Below are 16893 nucleotides of genomic sequence, written 5' to 3'. Positions count from 1 at the left end.
AGACTCTCCCTCTGTCTCCCCAAAGGGCTAGTGGGTCCTGTCTTCGTATAGAGCATTCCCTGTGTGTCTGCTGTGTGTCGGTACGTGTGTGTCGACATGTATGAGGACGTTATTGGTGTGGAGGCGGAGCAATTGCCAAATATGAGGATGTCACCTTCTAGGGGGTCGACACCAGAATGGATGCCTTTATTTGTGGAATTACGGGATAGCGTCAACTCGCTTAAGCAGTCGTTTGCCGACATGAGGCGGCCGGACACTCACTTAGTGCCTGTCCAGGCGCCTCAAACACCGTCAGGGGCTGTAAAACGCCCCTTGCCTCAGTCGGTCGACACAGACCCAGACACAGGCACTGATTCCGGTAGTGAAGGTGACGAATCAACCGTATTTTCCAGTAGGGCCACACGTTATATGATTTTGGCAATAAAGGAGATGTTACATTTAGCTGATACTACAGGTACCACTAAACAGGGTATTATGTGGGGTGTGAAAAAACTACCAGTAGTTTTTACCGAATCAGAAGAATTAAATGACGTGTGTGATGAAGCGTGGGGTGCCCCGATAAAAAACTGCTAATTTCAAAGAAGTTATTGGCTTTATACCCTTTCCCGCCAGAGGTTAGGGAGCGCTGGGAAACACCTCCTAGGGTGGACAAAGCGCTAACACGCTTATCAAAACAAGTGGCGTTACCCTCTCCTGAGACGGCCGCACTTAAAGATCCATCAGATAGGAGGATGGAAAATATCCAAAAAGGTATATACACACATACAGGTGTTATACTACGACCAGCTATTGCGACTGCCTGGATGTGCAGTGCTGGGGTAGTTTGGTCAGAGTCCCTGATCGAAAATATTGATACCCTGGACAGGGACAATATTTTACTGTCGTTAGAACAAATAAAGGATGCATTTCTTTATATGCGTGATGCACAGAGAGATATCTGCACACTGGCATCACGGGTAAGTGCTATGTCCATTTCGGCCAGAAGAGCTTTATGGACACGACAGTGGACAGGCGATGCGTAGAGGAGTTATTTGGGGTCGGTCTATCGGATTTGGTGGCCACGGCTACGGCCGGGAAATCCACCTTTCTACCTCAAGTCACTCCCCAACAGAAAAAGGCACCGACCTTTCAACCGCAGCCTTTTTGTTCCTTTAAAAATAAGAGAGCAAAGGGCTATTCATATCTGCCACGAGGCAGAGGACGAGGGAAGAGACAGCAACAGGCAGCTCCTTCCCAGGAACAGAAGCCCTCCCCGGCTTCTACAAAAGCCTCAGCATGACGCTGGGGCTTCGCAAGCGGACTCGGGGGCGGTAGGCGGTCGTCTCAAGAATTACAGCGCGCAGTGGGCTCACTCGCAGGTAAATCCCTGGATCCTGCAGATAATATCTCAGGGGTACAGGTTGAAATTAGAGACAGAGCCACCTCGCCGTTTCCTGAAGTCTGCTTTACCAACGTCCCCCTCAGAAAGGGAGACGGTTTTGGAAGCCATTCACAAGCTGTATTCTCAGCAGGTGATAGTCAAGGTACCTCTTCTACAACAAGGGAAGGGGTATTATTCCACTCTTTTTGTGGTACCGAAGCCGGATGGCTCGGTAAGGCCTATTCTAAATCTGAAGTCCTTGAACCTGTACATAAAGAAGTTCAAGTTCAAGATGGAGTCACTCAGAGCAGTGATAGCGAACCTGGAAGAAGGGGACTTTATGGTATCCTTGGACATCAAGGATGCGTATCTCCACGTTCCAATTACCCCTCACACCAGGGGTACCTCAGGTTCGTTGTACAAAACTGTCACTATCAGTTTCAGACGCTGCCGTTTGGTTTGTCCACGGCACCTCGGGTCTTTACAAAGGTAATGGCCGAGATAATATTTCTTCTTCGAAGAAAAGGCGTATTAATTATCCCATACTTGGACGATCTCCTAATAAGGGCAAGGTCCAGAGAACAGCTAGAGATGGGTTTAGCACTATCTCAAGAGGTGCTAAAGCAGCACGGATGGATTCTGAATATTCCAAAATCCCAATTAATGCCGACAACTCGTCTGCTGTTCCTGGGGATGATTCTGGACACAGTTCAGAAAAAGGTTTTTCTTCCCGAAGAAAAAGCCAAGGAGTTATCTGACCTGGTCAGGAACCTCCTAAAACCAGGAAAGGTGTCTGTACATCAATGCACAAGAGTCCTGGGAAAAATTGTTGCTTCTTACGAAGCAATCCCTTTCGGCAGATTCCATGCAAAGGGATCTGTTGGACAAATGGTCAGGGTCGCATCTTCAGATGCACCTGCGGATAACCCTGTCGCCGAGGACAAGTGTATCCCTTCTGTGGTGGTTGCAGGAGGCTCATCTATTGGAGGGCCGCAGATTCGGCATGCAGGATTGGATCCTGGTGACCACGGATGCCAGCCTGAGAGGCTGGGGAGCAGTCACACAGGGAAGAAATTTCCAGGGAGTGTGGTCGAGCCTGAAAAAGTCTCTTCACATAAGCATTCTGGAACTAAGAGCAATCTACAATGCTCTAAGCCAGGCGGAACCTCTGCTTCAAGGAAGACCGGTGTTGATCCAGTCGGACAACATCACGGCAGTCGCCCATGTAAACAGACAGGGCGGCACAAGAAGCAGGAGGGTAATGGCAGAAGCTGCCAGGATCCTTCGCTGGGCGGAGAATCACGTGATAGCACTGTCAGCAGTATTCATCCCGGGCGTGGACAACTGGGAAGCAGACTTCCTCAGCAGACACGACCTTCACCCGGGAGAGTGGAGACTTCATCCAGAAGTTTTCCACATGCTATTAAACCGTTGGGTAAAACCAATGGTGGACATGATGGCGTCTCGCCTCAACAAAACACTGGACAGGTATTGCGCCAGGTCAAGAGATCCGCAGGCAATAGCTGTGGACGCGCTGGTAACACCTTGGGTGTACCAGTCGGTATATGTGTTTCCTCCTCTGCCTCTCATACCAAAGGTATTGAGGATTATACGGCAAAGAGGAGTAAGACTAGTGGCTCCGGATTGGCCAAGAAGGACTTGGTACCCGGAACTTCAAGAGATGGTCACGGACGATCCGTGGCCTCTACTTCTGAGAAGGGACCTGCTTCAGCAGGGTACTTGTCTTTTTCAAGACTTACCGCGGCTGCGTTTGACGGCATGGCGTTTGAATGCCAGATCCTAAAAGGAAAAGGCATTCCAGAAGAAGTCATTCCTACCTTGATAAAGGCAAGGAAGGAAGTCACCGCGAAGCATTATCGCCGTATTTGGCGAAAATATGTTGCGTGGTGCGAGCAGCGGAGTGCTCCGATGGAGGAATTTCAACTGGGTCGTTTTCCTACATTTCCTGCAATCAGGATTGTCTATGGGTCTCAAATTGGGATCTATTAAGGTTCAAATTTCGGCCCTATCAATATTCTTCCAAAAAGAATTGGCCTCAGTCCCTGAGGTCCAGATTTTTATCAAAGGCGTACTGCATATACAGCCTCCTGTGGTGCCTAAGGTGGCACCGTGGGATCTAAATGTAGTTTTAGATTTCCTCAAATCCAATTGGTTTGAACCACTAAAGAATGTGGATTTGAAATATCTCACATGGAAAGTGACTATGTTACTGGCCCTGGCTTCGGCCGGGAGAGTATCTGAACTGGCGGCTTTGTTTTATAAAAGCCCTTATTTAATTTTCCATTCGACATAGGGCAGAGCTGCGGACGCGTCCGCATTTTCTCCCTAAGGTGGTATCAGCGTTTCACCTGAACCAGCCTATTGTAGTGCCTGCGGCTACAGACGACTTGAAGGACTCCAAGTTGTTGGACGTTGTCAGAGCCTTAAAAATATACATTTAAAGGACGGCTGGAGTCAGAAAATCTGACTCGCTGTTTATATTGTATGCACCCAACAAGTTGGGTGCACCTGCTTCTAAGCAGTCGATTGCTCGTTGGATTTGTAACAAAATTCAACTTGTACATTCTGTGGCAGGCCTGCCACAGCCTAAATCTGTTAAGGCCCATTCCGCAAGGAAGGTGGGCTCATCTTGGGCGGTTGCCCGAGGGGTCTCGGCATTACAACTCTGCCGAGCAGCTACGTGGTCAGGGGAGAACACGTTTGTAAATTTTTACAAATTTGATACCCTGGCAAAGGAGGACCTGGAGTTCTCTCATTCGGTGCTGCAGAGTCATCCGCACTCTCCCGCCCGTTTGGGAGCTTTGGTATAATCCCCATGGTCCTTTCAGGAACCCCAGCATCCACTTAGGACGATAGAGAAAATAAGAATTTACTTACCGATAATTCTATTTCTCGGAGTCCGTAGTGGATGCTGGGCGCCCATCCCAAGTGCGGATTATCTGCAATACTTGTACATAGTTATTGTTAACTAATTCGGGTTATTGTTAGGAAGCCATCTTTCAGAGGCTCCTCTGTTATCATACTGTTAACTGGGTTTAGATCACAAGTTGTACGGTGTGATTGGTGTGGCTGGTATGAGTCTTACCCGGGATTCAAAATCCTCCCTTATTGTGTACGCTCGTCCGGGCACAGTACCTAACTGGAGTCTGGAGGAGGGTCATAGGGGGAGGAGCCAGTACACACCACCTGACCTGTAAAAGCTTTACTTTTGTGCCCTGTCTCCTGCGGAGCCGCTATTCCCCATGGTCCTTTCAGGAACCCCAGCATCCACTACGGACTCCGAGAAATAGAATTATCGGTAAGTAAATTCTTATTTTACTTACCGATAATTCTATTTCTCATAGTCCGTAGTGGATGCTGGGCGCCCATCCCAAGTGCGGATTGTCTGCATTACTTGTACATAGTTATTGTTACAAAAATCGGGTTATTGTTGTTGTGAGCCATCTTTTCAGAGGCTCCTTCTGTTATCATGCTGTTAACTGGGTTCAGATCACAAGTTGTACGGTGTGATTGGTGTGGCTGGTAATGAGTCTTACCCGGGATTCAAAATCCTTCCTTATTGTGTACGCTCGTCCGGGCACAGTATCCTAACTGAGGCTTGGAGGAGGGTCATAGGGGGAGGAGCCAGTGCACACCAGCTAGTCCTAAAGCTTTTACTTTGTGCCCAGTCTCCTGCGGAGCCGCTATTCCCCATGGTCCTTTCGGAGTCCCCAGCATCCACTACGGACTATGAGAAATAGAATTATCGGTAAGTAAATTCTTATTTTTTCCCCTGTATGACTTACCCACTTGAGTAAAGAGGTGCTGTCTGTATCTAGCAAACTGGAAAGCGCAAATTTCTAAAAGGGATTATAGAAGTTGCGCATCTATCTATCAACACTGTTCTTGTATATTGTATACTAAAATAGATAACAGATGTGTGGCTTTATCCTCAGCAATCCCTGTGGGGCACACTTATCATACTTTCTAAAGAGGACAAGTGGAGTTGTTGCTCATAGAACCAATCAGATTCTAGCTATCAATTATCAAGTACATTCTATAAAATTATAGCTTAAATCTGAGTGGTTACCACTTTTCCTATTTAGAAGCTTTTATAAATCTCCCCCCGTGTTCACTTTGAAATCCAATAACTCATTGTTCTGTAAAATGTACTGTACTTATGTTTTTACGGTAAATTTCTGAGACCACTAGATTTAATTGTATAGTTTCTGAGCCCTGTACTGCTTAACTTTGTTTGTACAGGGGCCAGCATGAAGGAGAGACCGAAACTGCGCTTCATGAATAAAGCTCCTGATCTTGTTAAAGTAGTGAAAGAACCGAGGAACTTAAATGATATCCGCGGCCCTGCAAAAGAGGGACGGGACTTCAAGGAGGGAGAGTATGGCATTTTGGTAAGAAAATCGTGCCATGCCACAAAGGGTAATTGTATCCAAGATCAATGGGGTAAATGTATTATACCCGCACTTATCGGGTGGGTATAACACTGCCTGCTTTGCCTCTTTACCAAGGCGAAGCAGCAGCGCAGAGATGTAAGAACATCTGATGCCGAAGTGGGGGAGTGAGAACTCGCTCCTCCGGTGATCACTGCTAGACCCACTCAGCGAATTAGCACTAGGCTGAGTGTCTCTCCCGTGGGCGGCTCACTGGGGATACGCAACATGTGGCTGCGACGTATGGGCAGTGACACCTGCAGTTGTCGAAAACGATAGCTGCATATATTGGAACGGTCAGTGCTACTGACCGTTCATACACTGCCCTGCACATCGGCGTGTTATCTAAAAGACAGCAGCGCTGATAATAGCAGGGGCGCATCGTGCCAGTATCATTCATGAGGGAGAAGCAGTATAGATCACATAACATGCACTTATACTGCTTCTCCCCCGTAATGGAGGGTAATACATCTTTCTTTCTCTAACGTCCTAAGTGGATGCTGGGGACTCCGTAAGGACCATGGGGATAGACGGGCTCCGCAGGAGACATGGGCACTTTAAGAAAGACTTTAAATCTGGGTGTGCACTGGCTCCTCCCTCTATGCCCCTACACACACAAACACACACACACACACACAGCTGGGCACTGAATATATAAAGAGCCCCCGACAGTTTTTTTTTTGTATATTTGAGCGGGACAGAAGCCCGCCGCCGAGGGGGCGGGGCTTCTCCCTCAGCACTCACCAGCGCCATTTTCTCCACAGCACAGCGCTGAGAGGAAGCTCCCCATACTCTCCCCTGCTTATTCCACGGTGAAAGAGGGTTTTAAAGAAGGGGGAGGGCACGTAATTTGGCATATATATATATATATATATATATATATATATATATATATATATACATACATACATACATACATACATACATACATACATACATACATACATACATACAGCGCTACTGGGTAAACATATTTATTGTGTTTTTTCCTGGGTCATATAGCGCTGGGTGTGTGCTGGCATACTCTCTCTCTCTGTCTCTCCAAAGGGCCTTGTGGGGGAACGGTCTTCAGATAAGAGGATTCCCTGAGTGTGTGGTGTGTCGGTACGCGTGTGTCGACATGTCTGCGGTAGAAGGCTCGCCTAGGGAGGAGGGGGAGCAAATGAATGTGGTGTCTACAACGCCGACACCTGACTGGATGGATATGTGGAATGTTTTAAGTGCTAATGTAAATTTATTGCACAAAAGATTAGACAAAGCTGAAGCTAGGGAACAGCCAGGGAGTCAACCCATGTCTGTCCCTTTGTCGCAGGGACCTTCGGGGTCTCAAAAGCGCCCACTATCCCAAATAGTAGACACAGATACCGACACGGATTCTGACTCCAGTGTCGACTACGATGATGCAAAGTTACAGCCAAAAGTCGCTAAATGTATTCGATATATGATTATTGCAATAAAAGATGTTTTGCATATCACAGAGGAACCCCCTGTCCCTGACACGAGGGTGCACATGTATAAGGGAAAGAAACCTGAGGTAACCTTTCCCCCCTCACATGAGTTGAACGAATTATCTGAAAAAGCTTGGGAATCTCCAGACAAAAAACTGCAGATTCCCAAAAGGATTCTTATGGCGTATCCTTTCCTGCCAACGGACAGGATACGGTGGGAATCCTCCTCTAGGGTAGACAAAGCATTGACACGCTTATCCAAAAAGGTAGCGCTGCCATCCCAAGATACGGCTACCCTCAGGGATCCTGCGGACCGCAAGCAGGAGGTTACCTTGAAGTCCATGTACACACATTCTGGTACCTTACTCAGACCGACAATTGCGTCGGCCTGGGTTTGGAGCGCTGTAGCAGCATGGACAGATACCTTATCAGTGGAAATTGAGACCCTAGATAAGGATACCATTTTATTGACCCTAGGGCATATAAAAGATGCTGTCTTATATATGAGAGATGCTCAAAGAGACATTAGTCTACTGGGTTCTAGAATCAACGCTATATCGATTTCTGCTAGACGAGTCCTATGGACCCGGCAATGGACAGGTGATGCCGACTCAGAGGCATATGGAGGTTTTACCTTACAAGGGTGAGGAATTGTTTGGGGAAGGTCTCTCGGACCTGGTCTCCACAGCTACAGCTGGTAAATCAAATTTTTTGCCTTATATTCCCTCACAGCGTAAGAAAGCGCCACATTATCAAATGCAGTCCTTTCGATCACAAAGAAACAAGAAAGTAGGAGGCGCGTCCTTTCTTGCCAGAGGTAAGGGCAGAGGAAAAAAGCTGCACAACACAGCTAGTTCCCAGGAACAGAAGTCCTCCCCAGCCTCTACAAAATCCACCGCATGACGCTGGGGCTCCGCTAAAGGAGTCCGCCCCAGTGGGGGCACGTCTTCGAGTTTTCAGCCACATCTGGGTTCACTCACAGGTGGATCCCTGGGCAATGGAAATTGTTTCTCCGGGTTACAAGCTGGAATTCGAAGAGGTGCCTCCTCGCCGGTTTTTCAAATCGGCCCTACCAGCTTCTCCCCCGGAAAGGGAGATAGTGTTAAATGCAATTCACAAATTGTATCTTCAACAGGTGGTGGTCAAGGTTCCCCTGCTTTAACAAGGGAAGGGATATTACTCAACCCTGTTTGTAGTCCCGAAACCGGACGGTTCGGTCAGACCCATTTTAAATTTAAAATCCCTGAACCTATACTTTGAAAAGGTTCAAGTTCAAGACGGAATCACTCAGAGCGGTCATCGCCAGCCTGGAAGGGGGGGATTTTATGGTATCTCTGGACATAAAGGATGCATACCTTCATGTTCCCATTTATCCACCTCATCAGGCGTACCTGAGATTTGCGGTACAGGATTGTCATTACCAATTTCAGACGTTGCCGTTTGGGCTTTCCACGGCCCCGAGGATTTTCACCAAGGTGATGGCGGAAATGGTGGTGCTCCTGCGCAAGCAAGGTGTCACAATGATCCCGTACTTGGACGATCTCATAAAAGCGAGATCAAGAGAGCAGTTGCTGAACAGCGTCTCACTTTCACTGAAGGTGTTACAGCAACACGGCTGGATTCTCAATATCCCGAAGTCGCAGTTGGTTCCTACGACTCGTCTGACCTTTTTGGGCATGATTCTGGATACAGACCAGAAAAGGGTTTATCTTCCGATAGAAAAAGCTCAGGAACTCATGACTCTGGTCAGGAACCTATTGAAGCCAAAACAGGTGTCAGTGCATCACTGCACTCGAGTCCTGGGAAAGATGGTGGCATCATACGAAGCCATTCCCTTCGGCAGTTTCCATGCGAGGACTTTCCAATGGGACCTACTGGACAAGTGGTCCGGGTCACATCTACAAATTCATCAGTTGATCACCCTGTCCCCCAGAGCCAGGGTATCTCCTGTGGTGGCTGCAGAGTGCTCACCTTCTAGAAGGCCGCAGGTTTGGCATTCAGGACTGGATCCTGGTGACCACGGACGCGAGCCTCCGAGGGTGGGGAGCAGTCACACAGGGAAGAAACTTCCAAGGTCTTTGGTTAAGTCAAGAGACTTGTCTTCACATCAACATCCTGGAACGGAGGGCCATATACAACGCCCTACATCAAGCGGAGACCTTACTTCACGACCAACCAGTTCTGATACAGTCAGACAACATCACCGCAGTGGCTCATGTAAACCGCCAAGGCGGCACAAGGAGCAGAGTGGCAATGGCGGAAGCCACCAGGATTCTTCGCTGGGCGGAAAATCATGTAAGCGCACTGTCAGCAGTGTTCATTCCGGGAGTGGACAACTGGGAAGCAGACTTCCTCCGCAGACACGACCTGCATCCAGGAGAGTGGGGACTTCATCAAGAAGTCTTCGCACAGATTGCAAGTCAGTGGGGACTGCCCCAGATAGACATGATGGCGTCCCGCCATAACAAAAAGCTACAGAGGTATTGCGCCAGATCAAAAGACTCTCAGGCGGTAGCTGTAGACGCCCTAGTGACACCGTGGGTGTTCCAGTCGGTCTATGTGTTTCCGCCTCTTCCTCTCATACCCAAGGTGTTGAGAATAATAAGAAAAAGAGGAGTGAGAACAATTCTCATTGTTCCAGATTGGCCACGAAGGACCTGGTATCCGGATCTGCTGGAAATGCTTACAGAAGATCCGTGGCCTCTTCCTCTACAACAGGACCTGTTGCAACAGGGGCCCTGTCTGTTCCAAGACTTACCGCGGCTGCGTTTGACGGTGTGGCGGTTGAACGCAGGATCCTAGCGGAAAAAGGCATTCCGGATGAGGTCATTCCTACGCTGATAAAGGCTAGGAAGGACGTGACAGCTAAACATTATCACCGTATATGGCGAAAATATGTTTCTTGGTGTGAGGCCAGGAATGCTCCTACGAAAGAATTCCATCTGGGCCGTTTCCTTCACTTCCTACAGACTGGAGTGAATTTGGGCCTAAAATTAGGCTCCATTAAGGTTCAGATTTCGGCCTTATCAATTTTCTTTCAAAAAGAATTGGCTTCTCTCCCAGAAGTACAGACTTTTGTGAAGGGAGTGCTGCATATTCAGCCTCCTTTTATACCTCCGGTGGCGCCTTGGGACCTTAACGTGGTGTTGAGTTTCCTTAAGTCGCACTGGTTTGAACCACTTCAAACGGTGGAGTTAAAATATCTCACTTGGAAGGTGGTCATGTTATTAGCCTTGGCTTCGGCTAGGAGAGTGTCGGAATTGGCGGCTTTGTCTCATAAAATCCCCTATCTGGTTTTCCATATGGATAGAGCGGAATTGCGGACCCGTCCTCAATTCTTACCTAAGGTGGTGTCATCTTTCCGTATGAACCAACCTATTGTGGTGCCTGTGGCTACGCGAGACTTGGAGGATTCCGAGTCCCTTGATGTAGTCAGGGCTTTGAAAATTTACGTGGCCAGAACGGGTAGAGTCAGAAAAACAGAAGCACTGTTTGTCCTATATGCAGCCAACAAGGTTGGCACCCCTGCTTCAAAGCAGACTATTGCTCGCTGGATCTGTAACACGATTCAGCAGGCGCATTCTACGGCTGGATTGCCGTTACCAAAATCGGTCAAGGCCCATTCCACTAGGAAGGTGGGCTCGTCTTGGGCGGCTGGAGGGGTCTCGGCACTACAACTATGCCGAGCTGCTACTTTGTCGGGTTCAAACACCTTTGCAAAGTTCTATAAGTTTGATACCCTGGCTGAGGAGGACCTCCTGTTTGCTCAATCGGTGCTGCAGAGTCATCCGTACTCTCCCGCCCGCTTGGGAGCTTTTGGTATAATCCCCATGGTCCTTACGGAGTCCCCAGCATCCTCTAGGACGTAAGAGAAAATAAGATTTTAAACCTACCGGTAAATCTTTTTCTCGTAGTCCGTAGAGGATGCTGGGCGCCCGTCCCAAGTGCGGACTACTTCTGCAAGACTTGTATATAGTTTTGCTTACATAAGGGTTATGTTATAGTTTTCATCGGTTTTGGACTGATGCTACGTTGTTTTCATACTGTTAACTGGTTAGTATATACACAAGTTATACGGTGTGATTGGTGTGGCTGGTATGAATCTTGCCCTTGGATTAACAAAAATCCTTTCCTCGTACTGTTCGTCTCCTCTGGGCACAGTTTCTCTAACTGAGGTCTGGAGGAGGGGCATAGAGGGAGAAGCCAGTGCACACCCATACCTAAATTCTTTCTTAAAGTGCCCATGTCTCCTGCGGAGCCCGTCTATCCCCATGGTCCTTACGGAGTCCCCAGCATCCTCTACGGACTACGAGAAAAAGATTTACCGGTAGGTTTAAAATCTTATTTTTCCCTAGTATAGCTGCATACATTCTATATATTACACTTCTGATATCTTGTCCACTTGGGTGCTACTTATCTCAACCTTTTACCTTACATGGGGAGGGAGGTGTATAGTGGGGTTAAATTGGTGGCAGATGAGTTTATAAATTGAATTCGTAACACGAGGGGGGGGGGGAGGGGTGGAGAGTATATGTAATTGCCTCACGATACAGGCATTGGTGAATTCATAAGGAGACTGACCAATGTTTTAAAGTAGCAGTTGTTTAAAACCAGGTCTGTTTTGGTTTTTATGTGGTTGCTACTTTAAAACCTCTCCAGACTCACCGGGAAGTAGCCAATGTCTGCAAGTTGCAGGCTTATTACACTTCCCACCGCTAAACGCATTAAGAAAAACTGGTGCAATGGAAACAGATTTTGTTGCCCAGGGCAACCGGTCAGATCTTTTTAGTATCTAAACTGCAGTTTTAACTTTTAGTTTTAGTATGAGATAAGCTGTGCTGACTACTTTGGTTACAGAATGATACTACAGTTCATGCTATTTCTGTGATAAACTGACATTATTTTGAGATTATATATTTTTTTTCCCCCATTATTATGCAGGCTCTAGGAGGGGGTTACTTACATTGGGGTCACTTTGAAATGATGCGTTTGACCTTAAATCGCAAATTCGACCCCAAAACAACCTTCAGCAACTGGCTAATAGAAGCCCCCAGCAAACCCATTACACGCAAAGGACTGGGTCAGCGCATGGGAGGCGGAAAGGGAGCAGTCGACCATTACGTCACCCCAGTTAAAGCTGACCAGCTTATCTTAGAAGTGGGAGGCCGCTGTGAGTTCGAGGAGGTGTTGCCGATGCTGACGCAAGTGGCCAAGAAGCTTCCGTTTCCGGCTCAGGCTGTCAGCAGGGAAAGTCTGAGACAGGCCCGAGAGGAGCTGGAAGAGCGAATCCGAAACAACCAGAACCCATGGACTTTTGAGCGACTGGTAACACGTAATATGATGGGTTGCCGAAAGTATCTCAGCCCATACGACCTTCATTACAAGGGCAGATATTGGGGCAAGTTCTATATGAAAAATCGTGTATGAAATGAATGCTTGTTCACCTTCAAAAACCATGTTGAGGCATTGAACCACAACAAAATGGAGTCTGTTATGCTAGCCTGTTCTCTACCAACAATTGTAACTTCTGTCAAACAATTAAAATCTTACTGTTTTCTATTTAAGGGCATTTACTGGTTCCTTTTAGTATCTTTCTGTAACACTTTGCCTACAGTAGGTCCAAGAAAGAGAATTCCAGGAGAAAACGGCTTAATTAACCACTTCTAAATCAATGTAATGTTCTGGATTTTTAAAATATAGTAAACCTTCATCAGCTATGCAGTTTGAGTAATTAAATCCTTCAAGGAGGAGAGAGACGCAAAGTATAGTTACAATAAATCTATGCTTTTTGTAGCCTAGAAGAGGTGTGTGGTGGTTGTGATGGGGTGTAAGTGAACGCTATTTTCATCTATGTTTTATGTACAAATACAACATAAAAATCATCAGATGTATTTTATAAAATACTAAGTTACTATTAAAGGAATTTCAATGTTTTATATAAACCAATGTATTAATGATATAGTCAAAATAGTGTGCTTATATGGATATGTAGTAAGAATCTATGATTAAGTTACAGATGTTCTATGTGTGGCTGCTACGCCGGTAGAGAATGGTAGAATTAGCTAAAACAAGCTCTGTAACTATTGTACACCAGCATGTTAGAACACGATATGGGACATTTTACGAACACTGGTGGTTTATGCAAAGGAAAAAGTTAACGCAGGTCACCTGTATTAGAGGAACAAGTGTCTCGCGTCCGTGAGATCTACACACGCAGCCCTAAGAAGTCAACAAGACATGCACGCCTAGAATTACAGATTCCATAACAGATGAATTGGATTTTCGTATTGATATCTGTCGTGTGACAAAAGGCTCACACACAGAACATTTGTAATTTAGTCATAGAAACTTAGACATATACTACATATCCATGTAAGGATTTTGACTATACAATAATACTTTGGTTTAAGTAAAACATTGAAAGTGTATATTTCTGTTATAGTAACTCTGCACATTGTTTGGTATTCCTTTTAATAGTCCATAGATGGTCTTCTAACAAAAAGTAAAAGTATTACATCCTGCTCCAGTCCAACTAGATACTGTAGTTGCCACTTCTCCCACATCATACCTTCCACCACGTCTGGTCCATGCATTGTGGTGTCCCTAGTGCTTGTGATGTACCCCTCCCTCCCCCCTCTTACCAACACACTTTCAATGCCACACAGCAGCAGTGCACAAAGCCAATTGTCTCAACTTTTATGTTCATTTGGATATTTTAAGAACTGTGAAATCGCTGATCGTACCACCTGTGTCTATATCCACCAATCCACACACTGCTTTATTTCAAAGCTAGGCTGCCAAGCTGAGAAGCCCCTCCCACCTAACAGGGTAACTTGCTGGAGACCAGTGACCCGAGAGCAGGACTGATCTATTTAGCAAAGTACAAACCCTTCACTTGTTTCATGTATGCCATTCAGCCACGTGTTAGGCCTACACTGGCTTTGATGTATATTACATTTACATGGTGATTTTGCTTTCTAATTCTTGCTTCCCTAATTATAGGGCGCTGCAGTCTCTGTCGCTGCTGTATAATTACAGAATACTAGGAGACTCTTCTTTTTAATGTTATTGGTGACGGTGTATTACTAGAGCAGTCATTATTCCACATTCCCAAGATTACCAGTATAGATCCTATTATTCCTAAAAACACCATAACCCTATACACCTATTAACTACGCTTGTGACCAACAATTTACTGTATATTGTCGTACCAGGTGCTCATTTAATAGAAGATTAATAACATTGAGTTTTATGTGAAGTGAGTGTCTCCCCACTGTTCAGTTTTCTCTGTGTCCGTGCATGGTCCTTCATTGTGCAGGATATAAACCTCTGTGGCCCGCCAGACCTTGCCTATCCATTTACTTGCATAGCCTTCATCCATATCAGTGCAGGATAGCCTCCAGCGTATTGCATGTCTGCATAACCTGCAGTTCCTTCACGACACCTCATTGAATTTTGCCTGCTTGTGAATGCCCTGTTTGCATACTGTTCGCTGCACGTGGCGTGAATTGCGTGCAACTTCATCACCATTATGTGTGTGCACACAGCTTCAGGATATGCACAGTGTGAAAACAGGCAAAAGTGCATGCGTTCAACTCTCCCATTGTGTAGTAAAACAGGTGTTTTGCACAATGAATGGTAAAAAGAGATTGCTTTCTTCAGTGAAATGCAATATTATATAGATAGTGTTATTTAGGAACATTGCTTAAAGATTTTTCTCTGACGTCCTAGTGGATGCTGGGTACTCCGTAAGGACCATGGGGTATAGATGGGCTCCGCAGGAGACTGGGCACTCTTAAAAGAAAGATTAGGTACTATATCTGGTGTGCACTGGCTCCTCCCTCTATGCCCCTCCTCCAGACCTCAGTTAGTATCTGTGCCCGGCCAGAGCTGGATACACCCTAGGGGCTCTCCTGAGCTTCCTAGAAAAGAAAGTATTTGTTAGGTTTTTTATTTTCAGTGAGATCTGCTGGCAACAGACTCACTGCTACGTGGGACTGAGGGGAGAGAAGCGAACCTACCTGCTTGCAGCTAGCTTGGGCTTCTAAGGCTACTGGACACCATTAGCTCCAGAGGGATCGAACACAGGCCAAGTCCTCGGTCGTCCGGTCCCGGAGCCGCGCCGCCGTCCCCCTTGCAGAGCCAGAAGAACGAAGAGAAGTTGAAAATCGGCGGCTGAAGACTCCGGTCTTCATTAAGGTAGCGCACAGCACTGCAGCTGTGCGCCATTGCTCCCTTAGCACACCACACACTCCGGTCACTGATGAGTGCAGGGCACTGGGGGGGGGGGGGGGGGGGGGGGGGGCCCTGGGCAGCAATTAGATTACCTTACTTGGCGAAAAGCACATAATACAGTCTGATAAACGTATATGTGCATTAACCCCCGCCATTAAAGTACATAAAAGGACAGAAGCCCGCCGCTGAGGGGGCCGGGCCTTCTTCCTCAGCACACCGGCGCCATTTTCTCTTCACAGCTCAGCTGGAAGGAAGCTCCACAGGCTCTCCCCTGCAGTATCCTGGTACACAAAGGGTAAAAAAGAGAGGGGGGGGCACATAAATTTAGGCGCAAAACTGTGTATATAAGCTGCTATAGGGGAAAAATCACTCAGTATAGTGTACATCCCTGTATTATATAGCGCTGTGGTGTGTGCTGGCATACTCTCTCTCTGTCTCTCCAAAGGGCCTTGTGGGGGAACGGTCTTCAAATAGAGCATCCCCTGTGTGTGTGGTGTGTCGGTACGCGTGTGTCGACATGTCTGAGGTAAAAGGCTCCTCTAAGGAGGTGATAGAGCGGATATGTGTGTGGGAGGGTGTCTCCGTCGACAACGCCGACACCTGTTTGGATATGTGTAAGTGCTGAGGTAAAATTATTGCACAAAAGGTTAGGGAACAGAAAGGAAATCTACCCTGGTCTGTCCCTATGTCACAGAGTCCTTCAGAGTCTCTCTATGTTCACTATCCAAAATAAAGTATCGACACAGAGTTTAACTCCACTGTCGACTATGATAATGCAAAGTTACAGCCAAGAGGGCTAAAAGATATTCAATATATGATTATTGGAATAAAAGATGATTTGCATATCACTGATGACTCATCTGTCCCTGACACGAGAGTACACATGTTAAGGGGAAGAATGCTGAGGTAAATTTCCCTCCTCTCATGAGGAAAAAGAGCGGGAATCTCCAGACAAGAGACGGCAGCTTCCCACAAGAGAATTCTCAGGCTGTATCCTTTCCCCACTAGGGCCAGGATGTGTTGAGAATCTTCCCCTTGGGTGTCCTGTTTGCACTAGCTATTCTCAGGGATCCTGCAGATAGTGTGCACATTCTAGTATACTACCCAGACCGGCGATTGTGTCGGCATGGGTTTATAGCGCTGTGGCAGCGTGGACAGGTACCTTATCAGCAGAGATTGAGACCCTAGTATGCATATAAATATTTTAAGATGCTGTCTTAAGTGATAGATATATAATTATAAAGCATGCCCAAAGGGACATGAGTATACTGGGTCCTAGAGACAAAAGCTATGTCGATTTCTGCTTGACGTGTCCTGTAGAATATACATTGGACAGATGATGCCGACTTAAGAGGCATATGGAAGGCTGAGGATTGTGTGGAGAAAGGTTCTCGGGCCT

The 16893-nt window shown here is 46.7% G+C and overlaps 1 protein-coding gene across 1 annotated transcript in view; it reads left to right on the top strand.

The window, feature by feature from the left end:
* Positions 1-12823, top strand: part of MRPL16 (mitochondrial ribosomal protein L16) — a 37759-nt gene extending 24936 nt beyond the window's left edge. The window contains exons 3-4 of the mRNA XM_063958424.1: positions 5624-5772; positions 12201-12823. Of these exons, the coding sequence (XP_063814494.1) occupies positions 5624-5772; positions 12201-12686 (635 nt within the window). The 3' untranslated portion in view covers positions 12687-12823. The remainder of the gene's footprint in view (positions 1-5623; positions 5773-12200) is intronic.
* Positions 12824-16893: the final 4070 nt, after the last annotated feature.

The sequence above is a fragment of the Pseudophryne corroboree genome, chromosome 3 (genome assembly GCF_028390025.1).
Source record: "Pseudophryne corroboree isolate aPseCor3 chromosome 3, aPseCor3.hap2, whole genome shotgun sequence".
In the NCBI taxonomy this organism is placed as follows: Eukaryota; Metazoa; Chordata; class Amphibia; order Anura; family Myobatrachidae; genus Pseudophryne; species Pseudophryne corroboree.
Note: the sequence above shows the minus strand (reverse complement) of the source record. Positions and strands in the feature narration are given on the sequence as shown.